Source organism: Parus major, chromosome 6, assembly GCF_001522545.3.
Source record: "Parus major isolate Abel chromosome 6, Parus_major1.1, whole genome shotgun sequence".
Lineage (NCBI taxonomy): Eukaryota > Metazoa > Chordata > Aves > Passeriformes > Paridae > Parus > Parus major.
The window spans coordinates 23,110,984-23,135,103 of record NC_031775.1 but is presented as its reverse complement, the minus strand read 5'-3'; the positions used below and the strand labels follow the sequence as shown (position 1 = coordinate 23,135,103).

Here is a 24,120-nt window from a genome sequence, read left to right as displayed (position 1 = left end):
CATAATGTTCTACTCCATCCCCCTCCTGAGGGCACTGTGCCCCCTCAGCCTGAGGCTGGGGATTCTGTCAGGGATTTATGGTGCAGAGCAGGGATTTATAGGCTGCCACCACACACACCCTACCCTCCCTCTCTTTTGGTCACAGATGTGCCCCCACTGCCATCCTGAAAGTCTTCTGGGAAACTACAGTAGATGAGCAGATACAGGTTGGGACATGTACACATTCTGCACTGGGAGAAATCCCTCTCTGGACAACTCTGGTCCACACACACAGCCTATGCTCTATACTGCCAGGGACAAAGGGCAAATACTGCCCCAAACCAGCCCAGAGAAAAGCACACCTTAGTTCATGGGAGTCTTATATCCCCCAAAAGAGAACACAGAAGCTGGTCACAGGACAACTGCTGTGAAATAAATTCTATGAGCAAAAAGATTATAAGGTAGAACAAGGCAGAAAACTTCACTGAAGGTGCAGCTTCAGCAAGTATTAACTCCTGCTCAAACACCCCAGCTCTTGTACAATTCATTCTTTTAGGCCATCTTCATTACCACGTACTTTTCATATCCTGTCCTACAATGAATCAAGAGGCTTCTGCAAGCTTGAACATATAATAAATAAAGTTAGTTATATCATAATAAAGAAAGTTAGATTCCTTTCAGCCTTACTCTCCTACTCTGAGCTAACTCTGGTCTCCACGAGGGGCTCTGCTATCTTATAGATAATTTCCAATACTACACTTAAAATTCAGTGGAATAATTCAGTTCATCTTTAGCTAGCCAAATTTCTTTTTGACCAGATTCCCTGGCAATCCATGCATTGACAACAGGCAACAACTGAAGGGAAAAGCAGAGCCTGGTTATACAGGCATCCATCTCCACACATACACAGCCAAGCCAGAGATCACATGCAGGAAGGGCAGAGTAAGAGGTCTCATGGAAAACTAGAGATTTCCCCCCTGCACCTCACAGAGATTCAATTCACGCAATCCAAACATGCAAGGGAGACTGTTCACTGAAGAAACCCAAATGAACAGCATCATTGTAAATACCAGCCACCATCAGGAACAATTTAGCTTGACAGCTGGAGCAGAAACTGTCACTGCACCAAGGCATCACTGCCAGAAAAATCACCAAATGAGAAACTCACATGTTCCAGGGATCCCTCCGGGCTGCTGGGCAGACACCATTTACACTGTCATCTTTGATTCATCCATCACCCAGTTCCTGCAACCAAACTGTGTACCTTTGGAATAAATGAATCTGCAATTGCAGATCATTCAAGAAAAAGGAAGCTCTTACCTAGCCTGCCTCAGCAGCTCTCTGGGTTTGTAAATATTCTATGGTGTCTATATTTATGCTATTTATCCCATTTAATTAAAACTCTAGATACCTTTAACTCACCTTATGAAGCAGTGTGAAGAAAAAAGCCCCTGCAAAGCCCCAGGACTTCACCAACTCAATTCAGGGCTACAACTTTAGTCAAAAACAACTCACCAAACTTGATTTAATGGAGCTTTAATTTCTGATATTAACTTAGGTTCACAGTGATGGTACTGGCATAACTCAGAGTGCAAGGCTGCAAATGAAAAATAAAGCAGCTTTTTCCATGCTGACAGTAGAGAAAAAGTACATCTCATGTAGCTGGGGAATATCAGACTCAATTTTGCAGAACTTTCAGACTCGTGACATTTGTGCCACTGGGTATGTGCGCATAACTCTTGTGGACTTGCACTGAGATCTGAGAAAATCAACTGGCCTGAAGCAAGTGCTATGTTAGAGGACAAAACTAGAGTCCTGTTTTGGCAGTAAAACTTTTGATGACATTATTGTTCTCTTATTATATGGCAGGAAAGTCCCCTTGGGTCCAGTATATTCTGCTAACATGTTATTTGTACGTGCTGCTATCTCTTGAACACTGCAAGTATAAAATGCTACAAAATCTATATTCAGACAGTTTATGATCACTGAACCTCTGGCATAAATGAGTTATCCAAGGTAGGAGGCTGTGGGAAGGATCCCATTTTCCTCCTTTTGCACTACAGAATCACAAGGATTTTCTATAAGGCTTTACGCTTTGTTGTTTCTTTGATCAATTGTCCTCCTCTCAAAAGTACCACCCTTCATTCTGGTGCCTCAGCTCCTCCTTTTATCATACCCACAATACTTCCAATGAACCAAAATTTTACTGCATCATGCCCTTTCATTTTACAGCCACCCATAGTCCTGTAAAAATCAACTGAACACAAAAGTAAAGAATTTTATTACTCTGGAAAAACTTCTTGTAACTGTCACAAAACTACTGCAAAAATTCAAACCTGCACACAGGTGTGTGTACATCCTACACAAGCAGGTCACCATTCTTCTCCCAGACAACCAATATGGAAACCCAGCTGAAATATGCACCAACATATGACTGAAGATGTGCAGCACTTGCAACCATGAATAAAGATATGTGTCTTAGAAGCATAAATGCCCTGCAGAAGAACAGTGCTGGAATCAGGACATTCTTGGGGGGTTTTCTCCTTTTTTTTCCTTTTTTTTTTTTGTTTGGTTTTTTATGGTAAGTTTTCTAATTCTACTAACTGTGAGGAAGCATTCGAAAAACATGGTTTTCAACACTTCCTCAGTCCAGAAGCATCAAGAGACATATCAGAGAGGACAAGTGAAATTATTCTAACATCTCCCTGATTTTTTCTCTGCCAAACTCATTACTTTTAAAGGACCAATACATTATTTCTAAACACTTGTGTTTGAAGTTCCTGAGGTCCTAGACCAAAAATCCAGGAACCAGCCTTCTTTTTCATCACTGATACAATAAGCATGAGAAGCTGAAACACTCACTCATCTATGCCTACTGAGAGGATAGAGGACTTAAAGCTGGCACCTTTATTCCCCAGAAAAATTGATTACATTAACTTTCTATCAGAAGGGGGGGAAAAGAGAGAAAAAAAGAGAAAATTAAAAAAAAATCCAGATAAGGTGAATTTTCATATGTAAATGTTGAACAACAGAAATAAGTAGATGCCTTAATACAACTAAGAGCTTGCACACAGGCCCTCTGCCCAGGGACTCTGCATCTCTCACCAGCCAGATTTTAGGGGGGGAAAAACCCTGTGTACTGGGAGGCATAAACTACATCTAACTTGCTTTATGTGAGAAAAGAATACCATACATGTTTGCAGGTCAGTGATGTTAATCAGCATTTCCTTGCTAAAATCAATGCACTCACACTGAATATCAGCTGCTACGTGTGACTGCACACATCTTTTGTAAAGCACCTCAGGTACACTATCAGATCAGAACATGGTCCATTTCCCCACTGGAAACAAGCTCTAGAGACAGGGATGGTTTGCTGTGGGTCAAAAAGAAGAGGCAAGAGCCACAGAGAGAAGGCTGCTTGCAAAGGGCAATCTGAGAAAGAACATGAAAGCTCCTAGTATTACATAAACCTGCTTCACACAATAGACACAAAATAATTTGAAATTAAATGTACGAGCTTTTAAATAGATTGCTGTGCTACAACATAAAAGAAGGACCTGCTCTGCCTTGCAGCCCATTTACTACTACAGCACCTGCTGATGATAAATTCTCACACAGGGTCCCCACCCTAACTACACTGGAAGTTCTGCCAGGAAATAGCAGCTCCTGTCTGCTACCTTCTGGAATTTCTCTTTCTTTGTCTCTCAGATATGCATCTCTCAACTATATAAAATGACTTTGATTTTAGGAAGCTGAAGTGTCTCTGCCTTGGGGGCAGAACAGAGAGCAAGGGCCAGCCTGCTATTTCCAGGCCTGCCATTCCTACTCCTGTCTTCAAGCTCCCAGTCCAGCACACAGAAGTGTATCCCTCTTGAAGCAGCCCCACAGGCTGCCCCTGTTCTTGGTTGCTGGTGATGTAACAAACAGACACATGCTGCTGCTTTTTTGGGGGGATGAGGGGAAAGGACTGTACCTTCACCCCTCAGCATCATCCATCCAGCTGGCTGCCACAAGGAAGAGAAAAACAGAAGGTTGGGAATGCTTTCTTTGCTTGCACATCATGTTTGCTCTCTCCTCCAGGGTGAGGGTCATTAGAATCTGTAGGCATGATAACAGCAACTAGGAAACTTAATGCTTTTTGCTGTTTTGATCATATTGGAATCGTATCCCACAAAATCCATTTTGCACACATCCAAGACAGCAGGGTTGGTTTCAAGTCCCCTAATCTCAGGTAATACAGCAAATAGTTACATCTCAGCAAAGGAAATTACTTCCTTGACACTCAGCAGAGGCCTCGTCAATACAAATGAGTCCAAGGTGCAATTTACCTCATCCTGAAAGAGTCACCTACATTTGTTTCCAGAAATCAATCAACACCATTCAGTAGATCACCACTAACTATGATGTTAAGCCTCGACACCCAATGTAGGTGTACAGTGCAACATTTTAGATCTCTACAGTCAGGCAAAATAAATCATGCCCCTGGTGTTCTTATTCTTTAGCCTTCTTCACTCCTTCATTTTTATTCCCATCTGCTATATTTATAACCACTCTTCACCCCACTTAGGCTCCAGATAAAATCAATATACAGCCATGATTTAGCATGGCCCAGGAGTAAGCCACAGGATCCTTGCTCTGTTACACAATAAACTAGGTTGCTCCAGCAGAAGAGCACATTTAAGCATCAAATGTGTCTCGCTCCATTTATCTCTATTTTTCTCTTTTCCAAGTAAAACCTGCTCATAAAGTGTCTATAACATAAATAACAAGCAATAGGAGAGTCTGTTCTGGCTAAATCAAGTTTCATAAGCCGTTACTTTCTCTTTGCCACCACAAATCATCACAAGCCCAAAGTTCAGTATTTTGCCAGGACAAAATTCATTGGGCATTTCTGAAGTAGAGCCAAGGTTGCATAATTTAATTTCCCATCTCCTATTAAAACTGCCAGGCCTACCATAATCAGAATGATAAATGTAGAGTCATACGTCTTCCCTCTGACGGTAATGCCCATCAATACTTCAAATCCAAACAATTGTGACATCTGACTTTAGAAAAATTACCTGGTGCACCAACACCACTTAATTAAATCATTTTAAAACTGCTTTTGTTACGTTTAATGAATAATATATTATACTGCAATGAAACATGCAGCAATACAAATACTTCACAATGCCAACAATTAAGACTCACTTCAGTTATGGCAATTGACAACACAAGTGCTCCTCACTTCATTCAGCTTGTGCATTCCAAATGAACTGGTTAGCAAAAAGGGTGCTTCTTTGCTAATGAGTTTTGTAATCAAGGCATCTATTTTAATTTCAAATTGGCTAGATTGGGGGAAATTGCTGAACTAAATGACTGGTTCTAATTAGGATTATAAAAATATTCATCATGCTGCAGAATTAGTGCAAGGTCTTGATTTACTGACATTTGCATATAGCTTTAGTTTAAGGGTGGAAAAAAACCTCCTGATAAATTGTCTTCCTTTTAATGAATTGAACAAACACTATATCTGTTTTAGTCGTCCTTTCATTTAAAGGCACTGATACATATTCATGATTTGTAAATGAAGTTAAGTGATTTCAATTCTTCAGTTCATTATCATATTGAAGAAGAGACTTCTGTAAATTGCCTTTAAATATTCCCAATCTCAAGGGTTTGGTATAGGGTTTGGTTCTTTTTGTTTGGTTTGTGTTTTTCTAACTTTACTAACATTTCAGTTTATCTGTTTGATGGATCCCTGCCTGCCTGGGAGAGCTGCTGGCAGGTGGCTTGTCCAGCAACACAGACACATGATATGTTTGTAGAACCTGATGTTCTCAGAAGAGTATTCAAAAGGCAAGGAGATGAAAGGCTTATTTGTTGCTAAGTCATGGGAACAGGACTCTATCTGCGCTCAGTTTCTGACTTTGTTACAGTCCTCAGTGTTAGTTAGGCAGTGAAACACTTTAATGACCTGTGCCTGAATACACTAGAGATACTCAGGGGACACCACTTTGTCAGCTTCACGTTTAATTGCAAGCACTCTCAGGCAGGGATTGATTCTTAATATGAAATGTCCAATACAATGGACCAGTCAGTATGGTAGAGATTTCTATGAGCATAATTTGGCTTGTATTAAACATGAAACACTGTGTTCCTGCACTATATGTGCCCAGGTGGGCAACGTACTCATGTTATTTCCTTCCTCAGTATGGTAGGCCTGTAGGACTAATTGCTATTATGGCAGCTTCTTCAGTCTCTTTCCCTTTGGGGTGAAGAAAAGAATGCCGTAGGTGTGCCTCCAGCTTCACTCTGTGGGGTGCTCAAAAGTCAAGTGACTGGTGCAAGATAAATCTGAAAGCTGAGCATTGTATCCATAGGACTGGAATCATCGTCATTGTGCTCTTCAGATATCAATGAACCATGATGAGAAACTAGCCCTGGTGTGTTCTCTCTCATCATACAATGAAATAGTGATTCTACTATGAGGATCCACGCAGGAGCAGAAAGAACTTACTTTCCTTGTTAAAAGTAATGTTCACATCTTGCTAAGAAAAGCTGAGTTTTACCCAAGAGGTGCAGTCTTGAGCCGTTGTTGATAAAAGGAGTAGTTACTCACACTTTTGACAACTACAATTACATTTAAATTCCAGGAGCAGGAGTGCTGCTGAGGAGCAGGAAACAGGTATGGGTGCCTGCTGATTTATATCAAAATGAGATGTGAGGCAGACACCAACCTGCCTCTCCTCATCAGCCCCATACCTCAGTTCCTAAGGAAATAAAACCTACGGGCCTGGGCCAGTCACATCTCACTTCAGACATGCAGCAACTCTCACTGCTTAATTTTAGCACATCTGCACTAGCAGCTGCTATCCTGGAATCACATTTCCAACATTAGGAGTTCCAACTCTAAATGCAATAGCCTCACCCAAACACAACCCTGAAGCCCCTGTGTGCCTAAGTTTCCTCTAGGGACACAAAAATCTGAGACCAAGGAGCACTTACTGGAGGCATTCAAGACAGGACTGGACTGAGTGCTAGATAATGACATCTAGGCTTCCTTTCCCATGAAAGGTTTGAACAGATGATCTTTCAAGATCCCTTTCAAATTGGATTGTTCCACATGTCTGTGAAAACAGCTCATCACAAATAATCCCAAAGATGAACGACTGCTTGGAATAAGGTGCCTATATTCCTCCCCCTGGATTTTGGTTTTTGCAGCACGCTGCCAAACTGCACATTGTCAAAAAGAGCCCCAACCAAACAACCCCACCCTTGGCTGACTTACTGCCCTGTGTCATACTGGGAGACTGGCCCTAAATTCCACGGGAGCATTTTGCCTGGAGCAGAGACACTGCCTTCATGGCTCTAGTTCCATGTCTAGTACAATTCAAAAAAATTTTTTTAAAAAAAATATAAAAAATGCCAAACAAACTTTCCCATATAGTCCCAGTGCTGTCTGTGATTTTTATTTTTTTTTTAATAAATTCAGTAGTGTCTAGTCAAGATAGTCAAGGCTGTGACATGCACTGCATCCAATTTTCAGATGATAACTTGCCACATCTACCAGACCAAAGGAATCTCCCCAGTCAGACCTGATACTGTCTGCCAGGTGTGACTTGGTGATACAGCAGAATGTTATCTTGCACCTCTTATCTATCACCTCATTCGAAGAGATAATGAGACACCCACTTTCTTTTGTTCACTTTCTGCTGAAGATTAAGCTCTGTGGAGGGAGAAGCCACTGATTGCCCAACTTCTTGTTTATCCAATGCTCTCAAATTGGTAATGGTGTAGCTGGGGAATTTAAATTGATGTATTACTGAATTATTCTGCCTCTTACTTATTCCCACCAGGCTCTAAATCACAATTTGGTCTGTAAGGAAGAGGTGGAATTCTATCATGTTGCATACCTGGAGTTTTTTTTTCTCTTAACAATTGTGATTTGAAATATTTTAAATATCTCCCTCCCTATTTACTAATAGTTTATCTTTTAAACAAATTATTTTTTTAATTATCTTTTAAAAAATATTTATGCAAGAGAGTTTTGCATGTTGCTCTGAAAGTTTCAATGTCATTCTGAGAGAAAGTCCATGGAGTTGGAAACTCCCATGTCTACCTCCAGACTCACCACTTCCCACAGAGGTATCAGTGTGGGAAGTTTTGCCTATTGAATTAGTTGGTTTCTTGGATAAATGAGACAAATAACCAGACACTCAACACATTAGCATCATAAATGTAAAATCAACTCAAGATATTCCTCCCCAGTCACTGAATGGCAACAATGAAATCTGTACCTTAAGCTTGTGTTGGGAGACTTTCAGCTTTCACAGCATTCCACAGAGCAGTTCCCCACATTTTCCAACAGACAATATTGCACCTTTTTCATATATTTCCTTTCCTACCACATTTAGAGCCACGGATTGCTTAAAATGGCTTCCTATGTATTTTCTGCAAATACCCACAAAACCTGGAGGCTGCAGGCCCGTTTTCCCTCTGTACTGGGTGATATATCCAGGTGTCAATATGAACACTCCCTGTGAGACCCAGTCTGACCTGCAGCAATTGTCTGTAACATTTACAGAGTGTCCACCTTCTGCCAAAGGCCACTTCAGGGGCCATTACCAGAACCAACACGTGCACACATCAGATTGCACTATTTTATCAATAAAGTAGATGCATACACACAAAGCTACTGGGAAGAGATCCAAGATTTTCAACTCACAAGATGCATTTAAACTCCCAGGACCTGATAGTTATACAATGTCACATGGATGTTCAGGGGGGAATAGTAAACCTACCCAAATTTGCTTAAAGCCCTGTAAAAACTCCTCCAGCCTGGGCTTTATACGCTGTGAGAAGACATCAGGGTCTATGAACTTGCTACATGCTCATGCCCACACACACAGATTTCTTGGCTCAGCCATGCTGCATTTTTGTGATGATCCAGGAGAGTTAGCAAGGCAGAGGAGGGTCCTAATTGGCTATAAAAATTAAGAACAGGAACGATATGCTGTGTTGACTCATACCAAGGAAACAGCCTCAATAACTCCTTGGATACTACAAAGAGAAAACAAATGGTGATAACTGAGATATGACCTTAAATCAACCAGCAGCCACACAACGATATATCTTTCAGAAAGCCACCTGAGCTCCATCTCTCTCAGTTGTCTTCTGGGAATTGCCCTAAGAAGGAAAAAGCAAGACAGTACCTATGTGGGAATTAATGAAAGATTTGTGACTAAATTGATTTTATATTCAATTATTTCAGTTGATGGAAATGGTAGCATCACAAAGTCTTTGGCTTTCTCAGTATGAAGCCATATTTCAAGAGGTTCTGTTGAGAAGAGATGGGCTCCTCCTCTTAAAGAAGAAGATCTTAGAATATGGAATAGACTTTTCAAAACACCAGCTTGGAAGGGACAATAATTCTGTTAAAAGGGCATTCAACATGTGTTGTTTTTTTTTAGTTGGTTAGTCGTTTCTTTTATCAACTAGATAAATACTCTAACATTGTTGTCAGCTGTGCAGAAGTTAGCTAAAAACAAGGAGGGATGTTTAGGATAAAACAATCATGAAAAAAAAGGCTTGAATCACAGCCATGGACCTGTAGATCAGAAGATCTTTGAGGAAAACTTTTTAATGGGAAGATCCAAAACACTATTTCAATTTCATACCAAAATTTTAATATTTTTTCTATTTTTATAAACCAGACAATTTTAAAATCTTTTGATTTTGGTGGTTACCAAATTCATTATCTGTAGGAATATGAACTGTCCCCATTTCATTTTATTGTGTGGAGCAACATACTAAAAGCAAAATAGATTCTCAGATTTATCGTTCTCATTAATTCCCAAGCTGACCACAGCTTGCTTAAAACACAACATTATTATTATTATTATTATTATTATTATTATTATTATTATTATTATTAATTGAAAGAAAACTAATAAGATAAATATTAATCTGAAATACATATTTTAATCTAAGATATGAAATTAATTTTTTTCAACTTATTTACACATTTGCAGTTATAAAAGGATGGATTAGATCTTCCCTTAATAGATTCTGCTGCCTGGAGTCAAATTGTATGTACTTGATTTGTTTTCAGAGTTATTTGCATTTTTAAACCTGCCCCTAAAGGAGTTATTAGAATAGAATTTAAGGGTCAAACGCACCTCTAAAACTGAGAGAGGTGGAAGAATATGGTGTCCCACTATAGCACTGGCTGCACTGCAAAGCATACAGCAAGTCACCTTCCTTGTCACAGTATGTGTGGATGAATATTACCTACAGGTTACAGGCTAATGATTAACTTTCTATTTTATTGTCTTCTCATGCACCAAATCAGAAGTGTTTCAGAGCCGTTTTATCCCCAAAAATTTGACATATGAACTGAGAAAGCAAGCACTATTTGATACAGCTCTACCTGTTTTGTGCCAGGCAACTTCATGTTGCTTTTGGGCACAAAAACAAAGGACAGAGGAGTATGAGCAGAACTAGGCTGCAGTTGGACAATTAACCCCTGCCAGCATGGCATCCCTTTGGATATCCTTCTCAGAACTACAGAGCACCACTGCAGCCTCTCTAGACACTTATTTTAGAACCTCTGGCTATCTCTTTTCTGGTGAGCAGCAGAGAGATGAAATGGTGATTGCTATTGGCATGATCCCATAACCACATCTAGAAGAAAAGGCACGGCACAGTAGTGAGGGAAGGTGTGAGATCCAGATCTGGCTTCTGGAGAAAAACAGAGAACAACCACAACAATCTTATGAAGATTCAAAAAAAATGATGAATTCTTAAGTATAGGTGACTTAAAGCCTAAAAGACAATTAATTCTTGCACTGGCCTAACCTGAGAGAAGGACAAGCCTGACCTCTGGTTCCCACATGGCTGTGGCAGTGGTCCTGTTTCCAGACATGCAGGAATGCATTACACCGGCCTCTCAGAAGACTTCATCTGGGGATTTCGCATGGCACCGCTGTCACAGCCCTGCCCCTAATCTCAGGATCACCTGTGACTGCAGTGAAGCTGCATGGCCCTGAGTCAGAGGGACAACTTTCACAACCCTCACTGACCCAAGACATGGCTCAGCACAACCCATACCTCAGTTACATTAAGCAAACATTTCAGTTGGGAAAAGCAGTGCTCCATGGTTCCATACTAGGACCCACCAAATCAGCACTTCAGGCCATCCTTCTGACCAGCAGAGGAAAGCATCATGAGTGGCCTTGAATACAAAGGCAGACATAAAGGAAAAGCCTGAACTTGGCATTGCTCCATTTCCATTTGACCAACAAGCTACAGACCAACTCATCTTTGCTCTTACACTTTAACAATTTTATTCTGTTTCTGGGATAAAATGTAAGCAGCCTCAGAGTGTTTCTAGATCAGTTCATTTTTCTTGTCTTTCTCCTAGGTAGAAGACAGCAGCTGAGGTGTGAGCACAGATGCATTCATTTCCAGGAGGAGAAGCAAAAATGTTCCTGGCCTGCTATTGCTGTACTGGATCAGGGGAGCATTAGTACCACCTCACAGTCAACCACATGTGCCTCCCCTGTATTCTGATTTCTCCTTCCAGTGACAAACATCAAAAGAAGATTACAAAGCTTGGATAGTACAAATACAGTGCTTCAACCCAAGAGCAGATGCTCTGCACTCACTGCAGATGGATCTCTTTGCAAATGCACACTCAGGATGTCTCATTTGGATTCTCACATACATGACCACCTCATCAGATGCTTTGTGTTTTCCAAAACTGTCTGTATAAACACCAGGTTCATTCAAAATCATTACATCCAGTTTAAAAGTGGCATCAAGCCATTTTGTGACATCAAATAAATAGATTGGTCTTTTCAGCCTACTTCAAAATCCCTGTTATACTGATCATCTGAGTGCAGAAAACTATTTGACATTTGACTAACTCCTCCATACAGTAAGGACTTGATACTATGAAAGGAGTGTGTTTACAATAGCTTTGTTCTTGCAAATGTCACTCAAGAATCATCAGTAGCACAGCAGCAAAACACCTGGTGCCTGCCACAGCATTCTTCTAGCAAGTGGGAAGCAGAGCAATAGGAAATTATTTGATTATATTCTCAGTAACTAGTTTGGTAAAAACTTGCACTAGCCTTTCAAAGGAAATTCTCAAATAAAGAGGCACAGCATTTTAGCTCTATTGTTCCTATAGCTGGGATGGGAGACTGACTAGTTTAGAAATCTTCAACAGTAACTGCAGAAATTGAAAATCCCACCCAGTACACACCCCCACACCTGACAGGTTAATGCACTGGTTTGTGTGGAAAGGTTTTCATAGCAGGGAGGAGGCTACAGGGGTGGCTTCCATGAAAAGCTGTAAGAAAGCAAACACCAGCCAGCTCTGAGATGGACCCATGCTGGCCCAGGTCAAACCCACCAGTGACAATGGTAGCACCTCTGGGGTAACACATTCATGAAGTGAGGGCAAGAAACAAATTGACAACTTCAGCCAGAGAAGAGTGAGAATATGTGAGAGAAACAGCGCTGCAGACACCAAGGTCAGTGAAAAACAAGGGGAAGAGGTGCTCCAGGTGCTGGAGCAGAGATTCCTCTGCAGCCCACAGTGAAGGCCATGGTGAGGCAGGCTGACCCCTTGACCCCTGGAAGGACAGGTGAAGGTGAACCCATGGGGGACCCATATGGGAAGAGTCTGTTCCTGAAGTCTTCATCTTAGGAAAAGAGCCACATTGGGGCAATTCATGAAAAACTGCAGCCTGTGGAAAGGACTCACACTGGAAAAGTTTGTGGAGAGCTGTCTCCTGTGGGAGGGGCACCACACTAGAGCTGGGAAAGGGTTTGAGGAGTCCTCCCCTGAGGAGGAAGAAGAGGCAGAGACAACATGTGATGAACTGACCTCAGCCTCCATGTCCTGTCCCACTCTGCTGCTGGGATGCAGAAAAAAAGAGAAAATTGTGAGTGAAAGCCCAGGAAGAAGGGAGGGGTGGTAAAAAGGTATTTTAAGATTTTGTTTTCACTTTTCATTACTCTTATTTGATAGAGTAGGGTAGGATAAAGTAAAGTGCAGTAGAGTATTGATAGGTAATAAATTCAATTAATTTTCCCAGCTGTGTGACTTTCCCATGATGGTAATTGCTGAGTGATCTCTCCCTGCCTTTACTTTGACCCACAGGCCTTTCATTATATTTTCTGCCCCTGTCCAGCTGAGGAGGGAAGCGACTAAGTGGCTTTGATGGACACCTGGCATCTAGCCAGGGTCAACCCACCACAATGAGGGAAACTTTGCTCATTCAGCATGTTTTTGCTTTCCAGAGTCTAGTGATGACAGAAACACAAGATAGGAAAGATAAAAGCTTGGCAAGTTTTAAACTTCATAGAATTTGTAACTTGATCATCCTGTCCATGTCTCAGCTTTGGGCTGTAGTGGGGACTGCTGCTCCAGAGCTGAAGCACACATCTCAGCCACAGCACCTCACTACCACACTGCCCCTGCCCTGCTCAGCACCTTTCAAGACAGATGAGAGCCATGTAAGAGCAAACATGCTGAGGACAAAGTGAAAGACTGGAGATGTCTCGCTCATAGAAGGCACTGCAAAGAGGCTTAAAAGTGGCATAAAGGAGATTGTCATCTGTTGCTGCTCCCTGACCTCCAGTTTGCAAGCAGAATGAGCACCCCTCAATGCTAAACAGACAGCTGTTACAGACTAACTCGGCCTGAGTGCTCCATCCTCAGAGACAGCACAGAAATCAGTGCCTATGAATCAATAGATTTGTAGAACAGCTCCGTATGTCATGTCAAATCTCTAATTCTTTTCATCTCTCATAGTATCACCACTACTGAAGCTTCCACACCCATCATAATAACTCTAACACTCAGCTCCTTTTAGCAAACTGGCTTTGGAGTCACTGCATGGCTTTTGAGCACATTGAAACCTGCAAAGTGAGAACAGCAAAGCACACTATAAATTCTTCATCTTCTCTGAAACAGAGCAGTTCTAGACAGTATCCCCTTCAACTCCTGCCTTAAACTCATTGACACATTAAATCATTTGCTTACCTTTTGATCCAGACTGTAGGCCAAGATCCATTCCTCCTGCTTGGGGTGGAAGAGCAGGCTCTGGATATAGAAATTCAAACGGTACTTCTGATAGGTAGCTCCTTCATCAGAGCTGATGAGGATGCTGCTCTCAATCTCTGGATCACTAAGAAGCATGATCTAAATAGAAAAATGGAGGGAAAGTGTTAATGGAAAAGTGAAAGTGAACATAATTTAAGAGTGAGATCATCCAGAACTGATGTCTATTAGATGAACTCAGAACATCATTCAAGAGTATAACATCCCATAGAGTTAGGATAGGTTTTTAGCATTTCAGTTTCATTTCCTTTGGCAATTCGTTTGTTGAGTAATTTGGCAATTCCTTTTTTTTTTTTTTTCATTTTACCAGAATAAATTCAGCAAGTCCAGTAAGAAAGAAAAATTCTATGATCAAAGTTGATTTTGGTTGAATATAGGAACTTCACACAGCCACACCAGGCTTTCCTGGACCATTTTCTGTCTACCACCTCTCTCCCCCAGTGTGGAATCCTCTCTCCAAAAGTAAATAACAAAGCATTCCTGAGATCATTAGCTCCTTATCTGGCAGCTTGCAGTGCTATGAGTGAGAGCATCACCTCTCTGGAAACACTGAATGCCTTCCTGGATCAGCTGCTGGCATCTGGGTATAGTCCACGTGCACATGTGCAAACACTGACACCATTTCGTATATCACACTCCCAATTTGTACAGTACGAGACATTCATTCAGTCAGTGAAAACATAATTTTCCCCAAGCACAGGAAAGTGCATGACCTCAATTTGTACAGGGAGGAAAACACTTCTGAGCCTCTAATTTTAATTAGAAAATTATTACCGATATTTTAAAATGGGTTGATTCTGCACTATCAGATGGCAAGCTCTACATAAACGTTATCAAGAAAAATGTTGTGGAAACATTAACACCATCTTATTAACATCTGGAGAAAACGACTTCACATTAAAGCAAATACCAGTACCATAAAATAAAGGCAAACAGTGGGAAATAAATTAGAGCCGTTCTAAACACAGCAGGTTGTTGATACAGCAGCTGAATCAAATATAGAAAACTGTCTTTCAGCAGGAAAACAGATCTAGGAATGGCCTTTTTTAGCTCATTGCAGAATGATCAGCTAGCTGTGATCCACTGCAGTTTTGGATTTTGTCCACATTGACTTCTCTTATCCAGCTTCACAGAACTTCAACTTCAAGGCTACGATAGGGAAATACATTAATTTTGACAGCAAAAATCAGTTACGAGGAATGGTAAAGCCCATGGTATGTCAGACCTTCATCAAGCAAAAAAATTCAGCGTTTGTTTAATCCTAAGCACCTCATTAACTCCATGAAGCCACCAAGGGAAAGGAAGTACAACGTAAATGGCTTCTGATCCTTTCCATTAAGAAATGAAAAGCTGAACAAGAAGTGAACGTTTTCCCAGAGTGAAGCTATCTGTATGAATCCAGCTTGGCACTTCAACATCCCTCACACACACCACTTACCAGCCCCAAAATAAATCTCTAGCCATTCCCATGGCAAGCCACAGTACAAGTCCTGAAGAAGTGCACTTGCACTGTGCTCTGATGCACGGTCTGGGGAATGAGAAACATCCCCATAGGCAGCTGAGTTCCTGGGAATTAGCCTGAGAAAAGGTCTCCAAGATCTCCACTCAGAAGGATGTTTTAGTACATTTCTTCTTTCTAATCAGATCAAAATATCAATGTTCTCACGCCCCAAACAATAACAATTTCACAACTATTTGAAGGTATTTTTTCTGTCACTTTTGACTTGGACTGCAAAGACATTTTATACCCCTGTTTACCTAAAGCATATTGCCTGTGCCAGAGAACCATAACATAGTTCAGTATAAATTATTTGCTTATATGGAATGGAAGAAGGATGTAAGCCTGCCTATTTAACAAGCCAATCCAGAGAGATCTTATATTTAAAATAAAGGATACTTTAGGAATAAAAGTATTTTCCACCTGATGTAATGGAAAATTAAAAAGTTAACAATATTTATTATATTAATATATATTAATTAATATATATTATATTAATACATATATTAAAAGGTCACTGCTGGAGTTCTGTCCTCAAATAAGGAGCATAAGACATCTAACAGTGGCATGGAACTTAAGTGGCACACACAAAACATCCCCTCTCCCATTTCACACATGATCTGCAGCACCAAGCTAGGAAAGGTGGAAGAATGGAACAACCATCACATCTAGAGGTGACATCACATAAATCGTGCCCCGTGCCTTCACACAGTTCCTACATCCACTCTCCATTCTTCAAATGGAGAAATGAACACCCAACATCTCTGCTGTCATCCATCCTCCCAGGAAAGGCTGGTCCTACACAGAGCAGGATGGAAAAAGCAGGAGGCTCAATCAGAGTGAAGAACAAAAGCCCACCACCCATCATGCAGCTCAAACTGGCACACACATTTGTTACATGGAACACAGAAAAAGAGAAGTGACAGACTCTGGGCTTTTCTTTTTTTATTGTTTCTACTTTTTCTCCTGGAAGCTATAGGGGGAGGGAACTTTTGGCAGTGGAAATTGCAGGATGTTTGTTAAAGGCCTGAAACTACCACTTCTCATTATGGGACCAGGATGAAGGATCTACCCCAGTAGTGATTTAGATTAATCACTTTTCATTAAGAGACAATAAACAAACTCCAGTCAGAATGAGCATTTCTGCAAGAATCCTATGTTGCCATTTATAATTGCCATAAGGAATAGCAAAGGAGCACCAGAGAGTTGTCAAATGTAATTTATAAGGGTTTAAGATCTAATCATTTTCTGTATTATTAAATTAAATGGCAGCCTTTATTTAAAAGGAAATTATATTTGGTCTTTCTACATTCTAGATTACTTATATATACATGCATGTATAAAATACTCCTTTCAATTGCTTTTTTTCTCTAGTTTAAGTGGGGAGGGGAAGGGCAGGCAGGCAGGACTGGTTACTGCCAATGGTAAATCATTGAAAACATATTTGAGATGAGTTAGTTTATGCTACATACCTTTTCCTGACCTTCAAAATCCAGTGAATAATGGATGGCAAGCACAAGACCAAACAAAACAGGCTGAAAATCAGACTAAGCTTCAGACAGTTCTTTAGGAATGGATGCAGAGGAAGAGAGCTGTCTGGGACATGGTGCATGTCCTTTAAACCAGGAGATGTGGGGACAGTGAGGACACAACAGAGCTCTTTGAATGAACTCCAGGTGGGCAGAACACCAGCCACCAGTGAGGCACATAGAAAGAAGATGATATGGAGACGCCATGTAGCAAGAACATTAACTACAATATATGGACTGAGATCTTCAGTACATGAGTAGGAAACATATCTAGCTCTGAACACTTCAAGGGGATTTACCTCTGGGAATAAACAGCACAAGCTGCAGGCTCCTTACAAGGAGGGGAGATGGCATAGCTGTGCCTGCCATAATCTATTGGATACAGAAACCACAGCAGTAGTTAAGAGTCATTCAGATTTGTTCTGAGTGTCTAGGACCCTTAAAGGAGCTCAAATGCATAAGGAGGAAGGAAGAAAAGTGACACCATATTATAGCACAAATCCACTAAAGGTCATGCCCTATGATGGGGCTAATGCAATAGAAACTAGGGTAGGATTTGTAACTGAGAACTTGAGTTCCTGCTAACCAGGTCAAAATTCCAGGTATGTCACTGAGCTAATGCACACACCCTCCATGGTATTGCTTTCACATGGGTTATGTGCAGGTGGAGGAGTTAAGGTGGTGACACATTCCTCTTTTTCTGTGCCAGGACAGCTGTGATGTGGAATGCTGAACTGTACAGTAGTGAGGCAGCACACCTCTCACAGACACAATGCTACAACATGTCCAGACAAGCATAGAGATACAGGTAGCCTGAGCACAGAGATCACAACAGAGATGTGTTTTGTTCACAGCTGAATAAGTTAATAAACCACCAATGGACCAAAAAAAACCCACAAAAAACCTAAAACAACATGCCACATAAATGGCAATTTTATTAATATTAGCTTTCAATTAAACCTTTTATTTTTCTCAACAAACATAAATTTTCACTGTAAATTACCAAAGTGCATCTCCCTAAATCAGCACAGACCAGTTTTATAGGTGCAATAATCTGTAGCAATAGTACTACTGGGCTACATTAGCAAAGCAGCACCAGAGAGTTGTCAAATGAATAAAGAAGACAGGTTCAAATAAATGTCTTTTAAATTTTCTGAGAAATAGACAGACAGCATTAAACCATTGTGTACTGCCTCCTGATTCTCCTCTTCACTTTAATGTACTTTTCATAAACTATTCTTTTCAGAGGTCCTAGTCACATTCACCTATGTAAAAGGCTACTCTAAAAACCATAAACAAAACAGTAAAAAAACAAACAAAACCAACAGAACACCTACAAACCATGCAAGCCTCCACAGCTTCAAAAGAAACCCAGTTCCTTAGTAATGTATTAGAATTTACACTCTAGCATTGCATTATCCTCTCCTACAACTGAAAAGGCAGTTTTGCCACAAACACTTCAGCAAAGACAGAAAGTTGAGGTTTCATGTTTACATGGGGATTTCCATATTGAATGTGCTTGGCTTAAAAGTGGAAAGGCTTTTTTGGGGTTTTTTGGCCTCCATCCTTTAGGCCCTCAACTCAAAAATACTTTAGATCCTTCCTACAGCCTGGCCACATCTACATCATCAATGACAAAACAAATCATATTTTTAAAAGGAAAAAATATTTCATTAATTTTTTTTTCCAATTTGATCTACAATATTTAATGGGTTGTATGGCTTCACATCTCCTTCCCATAAAGTTTCATAGTAGCTTTATGTTTAAAAAGCCAAAAAGTTTCAACAATTTATGCTGAAATGTCAATGTGAGAGGAGGATTTTTGCTTTGTTTGGATTTTTGATGTCCTTTTCTCCTTTCAAAACTGAGAAATCAAAATCCAGTGACATTTAAAGGCTTAACAATACAAAAGTTGTTTTCTTCCTTCAAAACATCAGTCCATCAGAAGTTAAATATGAACAGTTTGGAATTCTTTTATGGGAAAAGTAATTTTCTGCATTGAAGCATTTTTGATTACATGTTTGACCATCTGAAATTTCTCACTGTCAGATACTTTGTTCCTCATTCCCCTCCCATGCTTTCTCTCTCCAACATCATTACTGCAATTACTTGCACTGCAAGCTGAAGGATTCCCTCAGAGGTCTGAATCAAGCCAAATCTCCTGGAACACAGCTACACAGTATATCTAATGCCCTTCTCTCCCATTCCCATGGAGGACAGGGGCCACTCATTGCAAAGAAAATCTTGTCCTTTTTTTTCCTTCTTTCGTCACTACATGCCATTTCAACTAAAAAACTTCACTTTAATTAAATCAGCCCAATTCCCTCAGAGACTAAAAAGTGCTGGTCACAAATAACTGTCTAATTACCAGCAAAAGCAACACCCACATGAATCAGCTAAGCTAAAGCTGTCTTTGAATGATTTGCACTAGTTTAGAAAGCAGATTTCTAGAAAGCACACCTTAACTTTATAGAAACTCCCATAGATGTTCAGAGATTGCTAAATACCTGCTCACTGCCCTGTAGATATCTCTACAATAATCAGGGCGAAATGAAAGGAACCTCTGTTCTCTAGTCACCAAGCATATCAGTCAGACAGAAAAAAAATGTGACATGTCACTCATAAAAATCTGCTTTAGAGAGAAATTCTCTGTATTTACATACAGGCAAAGAAATTCACTCCATTATTTAGGGATCAGGACCTGTGACGAGAGGGACATCTGCTCTCTGGGAAGGCAAACAAGACATCCATTAAAAGGGCAACAGCTTTTATATAATTACTTCCTTTGTGTCCCAAAAGAAAAATGCTCATTGCAAACCTTTGTGTTACAGAGTAGCCCAGATTTGGGATTCTTTCTTCCTTCACAGGGCTCAAAAATTTCCTTAATGTTAAGGATAACCTGTGGGCATCAGTCAAGCAGTAAAGGGGCTCTGAGCTTTCATGAGAGATAAATTGTCTGGACCTACCCCATTTCAACTTCTTGTAACTTCACTTCTTATTGCCCAAAATTTAACATTAATAGCAGATTTAATTAATGAATATAGCATCAGATCACCAACTCTCAGAACCATAGTGCTGTAATCTTAAAGGATGAAGCGCACTGCACTCACTTTATAAGGGTTTATGAAGCATGTGTTATAAAAGTACCTCAACCATAAGGCTTTTATACCTTGGCACTCACTTCAATACAATCCCATAAAACCCAAGCAATCTTTAAGTGTTAAAGGTGACTTTCACTACTGTATTTATTATTGGATAATGAAAAATTACTCAGACACCCATAGAAATTCAGCAATGAAATAAGAGTTTCCCGAGACTTTTGCATTGGGTCTGCATTATATGTACCGTGACCAAAGAACTGAATAGCTCTCTCAAGACATTTTAGACACTTCACAGCAACCTCCCTCCAGAACTTCCTTCCCATCAGGAATTCTCTGTAATTACAAAACAACCTCTAGTCTGCAGAATCACACTGCTTGCCACTGAAGATGGCAACAGCTGTTTCTGTAAGCATTCAACCCCTCTGAAGGACCTCTTTCATAGACTCCTCCAGTTGTGCCAGAGACTGACAGCTCTCTAATCCACCAAAGTGTTTGAGAAGACAGCAACATCATGGGGAACACAGGCATGGGCTCCTCATCTTTGCAGCACTGAGACAGAATGATCAGAGTGCATGATGCTGTGTTCAGGAGATATGCAGGCTCACTGTCTCTGCAGAATGTTTTGCCTTTTGTAGAGGGTACATAATAGAAGAGAATCATTACCAGAAACAAAGTAATAAATTGTAAAGTGAAAATTTCTCGTTAACATAAAGCAACAGGGTTTTTGAAATAAAAGTGGGCCTTGGTGGAGTGCATCAAATGAGTACCAGCACTACCTTGCCTTCTCTGAGGAGATGCACATCAGCCTACCACACTTGTTTACAGGCAATAACCCTGGTTAATCTTTTGTTGTCTTCTATTGCCTCTCATATCTACCTATACCCGAACTAAAATTACAATTAATTGTTCAGATTTGTACAAAATTGCAAGAGGCTTTTGGCACTTCAGCCATACCTGCCACAAATTGTCATACCAAAACAAAACACTTCAGAGAATTCCCAGCTCACACATTCCCTTCCCTATAGAGAGGGCACTCCAGTTTAATCACCACCTCCAGCACCTGCGCAAGAGCACAGATGCACCATGCAGGAAGCCCTGAGGATCAGGAGCAAATTAAGGTTAAATTGCATATAAAGCAAGAGCTCTTCAAGGAAAACCACTCTGCCATCCTCACTGGCAGGTTGGAAATGAAAATATACCACAGCTGTAAGACTTAGACAAAACTCAAAGCCGGGAAAACAGCACAGATACTCTGAGGCTGCCACCTGAGCCTGCTCTCAATGCCAAATCCCAGGCTGGATCCAATTTGCACACACAGGAGCGGACTAAACCATCATAACAGACCCAACAAAGCAGAACATCCTATCTTTGTTTTGCTGCTGAGCAGGTCAGAACAACATGTCTCCCCTCTTTCTCTCGTCTTCTTGGCACTGGACACATGTACTTTTCACTTTTAATTACAAGGCACAGCAAGCATTTGCTTGTTAAATTTCAGGTGCCAGTGGGGATGGAAGCCATCCAAAAAGCATGTGCTTGACCTGGCAAAGAGTGACTGACTGGCAAGAGCCACATGCTTGGTTGTAAAACCTTTTCATTGTCACAGCAAGGCAGACTTTATCCAAGGTTACTCCCATTATATTCTTGTTACAGCTGCATATTCTCCAGCTCCCCACAGATCATCAGAGCCAAGTCCTCTGCCACACTATTCCCACCTGCTTGAGGCCACTTCAGTGCTGTCCTGATAATCTGCCAAAGGCTTTTCCGTGTCACAGCATGTCCACACACAGTTCTGCTCCACACAGTTGTTGTAACCCAAATGGGTTACAAGCATCCCCACTGGATTTGTGCATCCAGCTTGACCGGCACCTCTATGAATGGGCTTGGACCAGAAGTAGAAAAAGCTGCACTGGTGATCTTAGGCACCAACCAGTGCTTCCACACAAACAGAAAGCCTCTGATCTTTATCATTATATTGCTCTAGTGTCTGGTATTTCTGCATAGCATAGTTCTGCATGATGCCTTTTTATTCTGCTCCACTCTACACAGGAAAGCCCCAGTTGTTACAATTTCTGACACATTGTTTTGTGGTCACCGGCTTTTTTTTCTAGTGACAGGGAACAGCTCTAATCCCAAACTGTGTTCACAGAAAGAGAAAAGCAGCATTCACTGTTATAATTGTATGTTATTTAAGTAAATGCATGGTTCTGCTATTCTCCATAGAACTACAAAGTAATTTTCACCATTATGGTAACTTCCCATGTAAGCAGAAATAGTTACAGAAAATAATGTTATCAGTAAGGAGAGGCTGTGTGCACCACAGCTGCTGGAACTGAGAACACCATTTATATAAAAACACTCCTCTGATTATAGGTCTCACCTGGGAGAACACTTTACTTTTTATGTGGGTATAAGTTTACTCACAGTAGTTGTCCCATTACAGAAAACAAAAAGATGTGCACAAATAGTTACTCATGGGGTAAACTTTTGCAGCCTGTATTCAGCAGACTATTTCATTTGAGGACACTAGAGTGTTTCATGACTCTATAGAAAAATAAAAATTGTGTTATGTATCTCCCTTGAGGCCATTAAATCTGAATACAATTTTAAAAGCATCATTGCTTCTCCTTTGCTTACACACTTTATTTTTCTGCTTTTTTAGTCAGATTGCAGAGTGAACATAGACAACAGTCAGCTTTATCACTGTTCATATCCAGATGCTTATGATCTATCTCATTTTACTTACCTGGCATCTATTACTCCTCTCCCTCACCATCCCTGATGTACTTCTCTTCCTAACGTGCACCCCAAACTGAGGCTGTGGCCAGCACGTGCCCTGCAGACTGCTAATCTAGGCTATTAAAATGAGAATTCACTCAGTAATGCTGAGCTTCTTTATTCTTCACTTTGTAAAAGAATGAAATTAAAAGATATCTTACCACTTATTGTGTTTGGGGCTGGCAGGGGGTGAGGGGAGGATTTTCCTCAAAGAGAGATAAATAAGTTTTGGTGAACCAGCTCTTACCACTAAATATCAAGGTCAGATCATTATATGGTCTTCAAAAGGACCCACCTGTCCCTTTACCAAGAGCTGCTCTCCACCCATTCTATTATTTTTCCCTACTTTTTAATAACAGGATATAGTGACTCACTATTATTGATTGATTATCCTGCTGTCTGTGAAGTACCATGCCCCTCCTCGTTAATTCAAAACTACCTCATTTTTCATACTTCATAAATTAATATATTATTTGAGCTGCAGCAGTAAATGAGATGGCCAAGTTTCAGAGTGTGGTAAGGAGGATGGAGAAAGGAAAAGAGTCTCATAAAATTGCCTTATATCAGGACCTGCAGCTGCATTCACCCTGCTGACAGGTTGTGTGGTTAATACAGGCAGCCCTGTACAAGGTGATGCCTCCTGACAGACTCTCTCCTCCCTCTAACCAAGGCAAGGCACTTTGAAAGCTTACACAGCTCCACTCTGCCCACTTCATAAAAGCAATGCTCATGCTAGGTGACAAAATTGCAGCTCTATTTTAGTTGATACCATAACTCCTGATCTGTCCTTTAACACTCACCATCTAAATTGGAGCAAACTACTTCTGTTTTTCTGACAGCTCTGGGAGCTCTACATCTGAATGTGGATGGGACCTCTGCAGTGTTACCCCATTTCCTGCCTTTATGACTCTGTAACATCCCCAAGTCTCCACAGGGCCCTGACTGGAGCCATACAAGGTGAAGCAGGCAGAGAGTGGGAGAGAGGGACTGAATTTTAGCCCTGCCATAGATACGCACCAGTATCTTGCCAAGCTTATCACTCTTACCTGGTAACTGTCCTTTTGCTCCAAAAATTCTTTGCAATTTGGAACACAGAGGTACAAGGATGCAAAATACAGAGTT

The 24,120-nt window shown here is 40.7% G+C and overlaps 1 protein-coding gene across 1 annotated transcript in view; it reads right to left on the bottom strand.

Moving 5' to 3' along the window:
• The window catches only part of SORCS3 (sortilin related VPS10 domain containing receptor 3), a 273,617-nt gene that overhangs the window by 109,865 nt on the left and 139,632 nt on the right, over positions 1–24,120 (bottom strand). Inside the window, exon 5 of the mRNA XM_033515725.1 lies at positions 14,018–14,176. Coding sequence (XP_033371616.1) covers positions 14,018–14,176 — 159 coding nt within the window. The remainder of the gene's footprint in view (positions 1–14,017; positions 14,177–24,120) is intronic.